Source organism: Abramis brama (assembly GCF_963993115.1).
Source record: "Abramis brama genome assembly, chromosome: 1".
NCBI classification, from domain to species: Eukaryota; Metazoa; Chordata; class Actinopteri; order Cypriniformes; family Leuciscidae; genus Abramis; species Abramis brama.
In genome coordinates, this window is record NC_139963.1 from 77,477,686 (window position 1) to 77,484,371 (window position 6,686).

Below are 6,686 nucleotides of genomic sequence, written 5' to 3' on the forward strand. Positions count from 1 at the left end.
ATGAGAAGGGTATGTATGGACTCGTCTAACTCTGGGGGATACGGTGAATAAGCTAAAGTCCCAAAAAGTCGGTGTGTTCCTTTAACAAGAACAACAGACTATTAGCAACAACAGTAGCGTAGCACAAGAAGCACATTATAAAGAGAGCAGAGCACATGAGGAAAAGGAGAGCACACTCAGACAAACTAGGACTCTTGTGTTCAAAAGGTGGAAAAGCAGCCTTTCTGTCCCAGAAGACCGTTTTTCATTTTTTGTTTCATTTAATAATTCACTTTGTGGTCTGTAAACCACAAAGCAATACAATTAATCCTCATAATTCATGTGTTAGTGTTGATGTAGTTCTTATACAATGTATGAACAAACAACAATATGAATTAATTTATGAAAAAAATAATAATAAAAGGGACTAATTCACTTGTACAGAAACAATTCTTATGAATCTGCTTTGATCTACAAATGCAGCCTTATTCACATAAACTTTAGCCTCAGTCCCAATCCTACGAGTTCAGGCAAGGCTCATGTAGGCATATATAATCAAAATAAAAGAAAATTGTTGTGGAAGGGTGAAGTGCTTGTGAACTGGAGAGCTGACATTTTTATTTTGTGGATAATTTCATAAATTAAAGTTTTTTATTACATTACATTTTACATTTACATTTAGTCATTTAGCAGACGCTTTTATCCAAAGCGACTTACAAAGTAGGACTAGATTAAGCGAGTCATCATGAAGAGGCAAAAACAAAAAGCAGCGCAAGAAGTGCTCAAGATACAAAGTTCAGGCATTATTCAGAGTAGCATAAGCCCGATAAGTGAGGTTAAGAGGGAAAGGGGAGGGTTTTTTTTTTTTTTTTTTTTTTTTTTTTATGTGGATAAGTGCTCACGGAAGAGATGGGTTTTCAGATGTTTTTTGAAGGTTGTCAGGGATTCTGCATTCCGGATGAGGGTGGGGAGAGCGTTCCACCAGCATGGAACTGTGAATGAGAATGTTCTGGAAAGTGATTTTGTGGCTTTCTGGGATGGAACCACGAGACGTCGCTCGTTGGCTGATCGTAGGCTTCTGGTAGGGATGTAGACTCGTAGGAGTGAGTGAAAGTAGGAGGGAGCTGAGCCTGTGATAGATCTGTAAGCAAGCGTCAATGCCTTGAACTTGATGCGAGCAGCGAGAGGTAGCCAGTGCAGTGAGATGAACAGAGGAGTGACGTGGGCCCTCTTTGGCTCGTTGAAGACAAGACGAGCTGCAGCATTTTGGATCATCTGTAGGGGTTTAGTTGCACATGCTGGAAGTCCGGCCAGAAGAGCATTACAGTAGTCAAGCCTAGAAATGACCAGGGCCTGGACGAGAAGTTGTGTTGCATGCTCAGTTAGGAAAGGCCTGATCTTCCTGATGTTGTGCAGTGCAAACCTGCATGATCGAGCTGTCTTTGAAATGTGATCTGTGAAGGTCAGCCGGTCATCAAACGTTACTCCAAGATTTCTCACCGACCTTGATGGGGTGATTGATGATGACTCTAGCTGGATGGTGAAGTCGTGCTGTAGAGACGGATTGGCAGGGAGGACGAGAAGCTCAGTCTTTGCCAAGTTGAGCTGCAGGTGATGTTCCTTCATCCACGTCGAGATGTCCGCCAGGCAGCTTGAGATCCGTGCAGCTACTGTGGGGTCATCTGGTTGGAACGAGAGGAAGAGCTGTGTGTCATCAGCATAGCAGTGGTAGGAGAAGCCGTGTGCTTGCATGATGTGTCCCAGTGATGTGGTGTAGATGGAGAAGAGGAGGGGACCAATAACTGAACCCTGGGGAACCCCTGTGGTCAGTTGATGTGCTCTGGATACCTCGCCTCTCCATGCGACCTTGAAGGACCTACCTGTGAGATAGGACTCAAACCAGTGGAGTGAAGTTCCTGTGATGCCCAGTTATGAGAGGCTGGACATAAGGATCTGATGATTCACAGTGTCGAAGGCAGCAGACAGATCCAGGAGGATGAGTACTGAAGATTTGGAAGCAGCTTTTGCGATCCGTAGGGTTTCTGTGACAGACAGTAATGCAGTCTCAGTAGAATGCCCTTTCTTGAAGCCGGATTGGTTGACATCCAGCTGGTTGTTGAGAGACAGAAAGGATGTTACTTGGTTGAAAACAGCTCTTTCAAGTGTCTTCGCAATGAATGGTAGGAGAGAGATAGGTCTGTAATGTTCTACAAATGATGTGTTTAGCGTTGGTTTTTTAAGCAGTGGAGTAACCCGAGCTTGCTTGAATGCTGTAGGGAAAATGCCAGTATGGAGGGATGAGTTGATGATGTGTGTGAGTGCTGGAAGAAGTGTGGGAGAGATGGCTTGTAGAAGGTGTGAGGGGATGGGGTCTAGAGGGCAGGTGGTAGGGTGACTGGAGAGGAGAAGTGTAGATATTAAGGAACAGGACTTGTTCAACAGTGTGAGGGCTAAGTCTATTTCTTTTTTTATTTTCTACTGCCGAAGGGCATGACACTCGAAACCTGGTCATGGGGTTCGCGCCATTTTTGAATCTGAATACGAAGCAGTCACGTGACTGTGTGTGGAAACGAAGCTTCGGACGTCACAGATCACGTGGTTACGGCAAAACGAATCAAGCTCCGATACACTGCTTCAGTGTGAGATGTTTTGTTTTTTTGATACAAGCTTCGAAGCCTCGGTGCCGAACGTCACATCACTACTTACAGCTCCTTTAATCATCATCAGCTCCTCCTGTGGTTATTAACTTCCTCTGTTCTGATCAACCGAGTGATTAAATCCTGCTAGAGTTGCTGTATAGAGACACGATGCCACAGTGAAGTGTTGCTTTACATGCGTATTGTGAACCGCACTCTCAACACACATCTGCTCTGAACACAGTTTATACACATTTTGTACACATGGATTATAACGTTCTGCTTTACTCTCTCCAGCCTTGATAAATATATCAGATCCAGACTCCTTTATCAACAATGCTCTGGAAGATCTGGGATGTATTTCTCAAGCACCACTGATTTAACTTCCACCTCCCTGAACTTCTGGACCACTTTGCTAAAACACTTGAACGAGTCGTTTTCGACCAACTATCTACATTTCTCACACAGAACATCCTCATGGACAACAACCAGTCTGGCTTCAGAAGCGCCACTAAACTGAGACGGCCCTGCTCTCGGTTATTGAAGCTCTGAGACTGGCAAGAGGAGCCTCCGAATCCTCAGTTCTCCTCTTGCTGGATCTGTCTGCTGCTTACAGTTAACCACCAAGAAGAGCATCTCAGGAACAGTGCTTCAAGTCTGACCTCTCAGTGGGTCCTTCAGGGTGTCGTGAGGTGTTTAAGACCCAATATCTAGCTCTCGGTTATCTCAGTTTACATATGAAGCACAAGAGAATGACTTTCAACACTGTAGGCAAATATATCTATAAACCCATACAAATGAAAATAAATCTTGGCTGTTATTTGCACACAAAAAAATTCTAAACTTTATGGTTTCACTATTTAATATTACAAAATGCCACATATACACAACATCATCATCACTTAATACTTGAGCTTCACATCACAGAAATGATGAATATGTGCACGAGTCTGTCATCTATTATCTTCTTACTTCACTCTCAAGCTGTCAGGAGGAGAATGACTATCGCCATTGACCAAAGATAAATCTATTTGATGCTTTATTCATTCATAGATACAGGTATTCATGTTAAGTGAGGTTCTAGCACACTAGCATTTACATGTTTGCAGAAACATTGACACACGGTTCATGATCACATGATCACTGTCACACATCATCAGTCTCTCTCTTCAGCGGTTTGATCCCGCCACAATAAAATCAGCCTGATAATTCCATCAATTCAGGATTGAAACCTCAAGGATTCATTTATTACATTACATTTACATACATTACAGACGCTTTTATCCAAAGCGACTTACACATGAGAACAACAGAAGCAGTTAAACTAACAATAGCAAGTAACTCACAATATGCAAGTGCTATGACCCTTTCCAGTTTAATCTAACGCAGTACCAGTTTTATTATTTTTTATAATATTGAAATATTAATTCATCAATATTTGTGCATTTGAATGTGTTCATACATGAAACGTTGTATGTTTTAGATGCCGTCAATACATAGATATTCTGTGACAAATCTGTCAGAAAAAAGTGTTTTCTCACCTGAATACTTGACAGTGTATCTGACTGAGGTCTCGAGTTGATTTCTGCGAGTAAGCTGACATCTCCACTCTCTGTTGTCATCTTCATTTAGGAGTGTTGTAGTCAGAGTGATGATACAGAGACCTGATGATGATTGAAGACTAAAATTTCATCTTTTAATATTATTTTATTATTTTATATTATGTATTTGTACTATTATTCTTTATTAATATTCATAATCAGTTGTATTATCATATGGAGTTTTATGTGCATGAGTTTGAGTGTATGAGAGACTATAGATAGCATGGATGCATGTAAAGATCATATGTCAGAGACAGAGGGAGACAGAAGGGTGTGTACTGTAACATGTTTCCAACTGATGCAGATGTAAGCAACAAAGATGATTCTTAATATGGAAGTGAATTGTGCCATGTGTCGCATGACATATACGTTCCATTTTTAAAGCTAAGACCATAAAAGGAATCCGCTCAGTGATGTATATAAGCTCAACCTTACTGTACAACCTCAGAGAAACTAAGAGATGTGAGGGAAGAGAAACACGAGAACGCATAGACCTGGCATGAATGTAACATCTTCTGAAAGTTTCTCTCCTGACATATAAGAATAAAATTCTTCTTGGCAAGATAACTGGTGTCCGGCCCTGTGAATTTAATAATAAGGGGAAAGACTAAATTCCAAGTCTACAATTGGCGTTTCACGAACAGGATTGATGTCTTCAGGCCTTTGTTTGATCATTCCAGGTAAGACCTTATTTTATTCTAAATAATTATGAGTCTGCCTGATGATTAAACATAGACTGAAACTGCTTAAAAGAACTGTGCTATTTTAATTACCAGTTGTGTTGCCAATGCATATATGTCAGATATAATAATAAAAGGGAAAAATGGAATTCAATTAAGTAATTCAATTTAATTTGGCTAATTTAAGTTCCTCTGAAAAGTAAACTTTTAAAGTATTTGATATGCTGGGATAGAGATAGATCTTTTTTAGAAAGAAGACTATCTAGTCAAAAGTTTGGGAAATTAGCTGTAAGACGGTTAAGCTAGAAAATATTTGAGGATACTTGATTAATAGGAGCGGTTAAGTGTGGCGAGTTCCCAGAGAAAGGGGTAAAGATAGTCTCTAAAACATTAACACGCTGGAATTAATACAAGTATGAAAAGGCAGCAAGACTTGATGACAGGAGTGATTAAGTGTGACGAGCGCCATAGAAAGGGTTAAAAAAAAGCTCCAAGGACATTAACACTGGTCATACAGGTATGAATGTGCCGATGTAACTAGATAAGATCGCAGGCATTTCTGATTTTGACCGTAAAGCTGTTTAAATATTTGAGATACTATTTTGAGCAAGCTTAAAGGAAAAAGAAAAAAAAATAGTTATCTGAGGTAAACTAAATAAATAAATAAAAAAGAAATTCAAAGATAACTGAAAATATAAGGGTTAACCTTGTTTATAACTTTTTATATTTCTTATAGTGTTTAGAGAAGAGAGAGAGAGAGCAAGGGTAGCAGTTGCCCCCTCCTGAGAATTCACTCTAGACACACACACACACACAGACAGTTGTGAAGCAGCCCCATTTTTCGCCCTTTGAGTAACCAGAGCAGGTGGAAAGGGAGAGAAGCAGAGGGCCTCCCCTGGAATTTACACACACACACACACACACACACTCATATACATTCATAGTCCTGTTGTTTTGAGCATACAAGACACAGAGGGACAAATAATTTGCAAGATGGCAGAAAGTGGCTGTAATAGCAGAACAATATCTGCTTGGTTCCTGGAAAGGAAAAATAAGAAGCAAGCTAAGCTTTTGAAAAAAGGACTCGATATTAACGCATCTATGGATGTGCAGTTAAGCTGGTTTGAGTCCCAAAAAGACTCCATTAAGTCAAAAGCATTTCCAATACTTGCAGCTCATTGGATTGTGAAACAAGGAGGAATTTGTTGCGGTATTAATGGATGCCCAGTCCCACTGGTTGAAGTAATGAAGCCTCAAACTGAAGCGTATAACAAACTGAACAAAATTATGTCTATTAAATGTTCAGACGAAGAAAATACAACTAATAATGATTCATTTGATCCAGATTGGACAAATATAATAACTGAAGTTGAAAAGAAATATTCACAAGAACCAGTGAAATCCGTGACAGTAACACCTCCTCCTTACAAACCAATTTATCCAGCTTTGCCTGAACAATATACAAGTTCATCTAAACCTTTGACACAGCCTCAAGCTTTAGGATCAAATGGAGGTTCAGTTGACAAAATGTTTATTGCATCTGCACAAGCAGCTCCAATAATAACAAGATCTAAATCAGCCCAGCCAAACAGAGACATGCTGTGATGTACACCAGCTCGTAATTATGGATCTGACTGGGGTGATGAGACCAGGGATGACGACATGATCACAGTAGACAAGATTAGTCCTGGATTTTCTTCACCTGCTGTTAAAAGGGAAGAATTACAATCTGAAATGATGACAGAAGAGAGACCATTCACACCAGGAGAACGTCAAGCCATTCTCACAGC

At 40.3% G+C, this 6,686-nt stretch overlaps 1 protein-coding gene across 1 annotated transcript; it reads right to left on the minus strand.

Moving 5' to 3' along the window:
* Window positions 1-650: 650 nt before the first annotated feature.
* LOC311094100 (uncharacterized protein) lies at window positions 651-1,900 on the minus strand. Its single transcript, XM_084131835.1, has 2 exons — window positions 1,860-1,900; window positions 651-1,661 (listed from the first exon to the last, which is right to left on the minus strand). Exon 2 carries the CDS (start codon window positions 1,603-1,605, stop codon window positions 862-864), a length of 744 nt encoding a protein of 247 aa, XP_083987961.1. The 5' UTR covers window positions 1,606-1,661; window positions 1,860-1,900; the 3' UTR covers window positions 651-861.
* Window positions 1,901-6,686: the final 4,786 nt, after the last annotated feature.

Coding starts and splice junctions, on each gene's coding strand:
- LOC311094100 (XM_084131835.1), bottom strand. CDS start 1,605: ATGAAGGAACATCACCTGCAGCTCAACTTGGCAAAGACTGAGCTTCTC.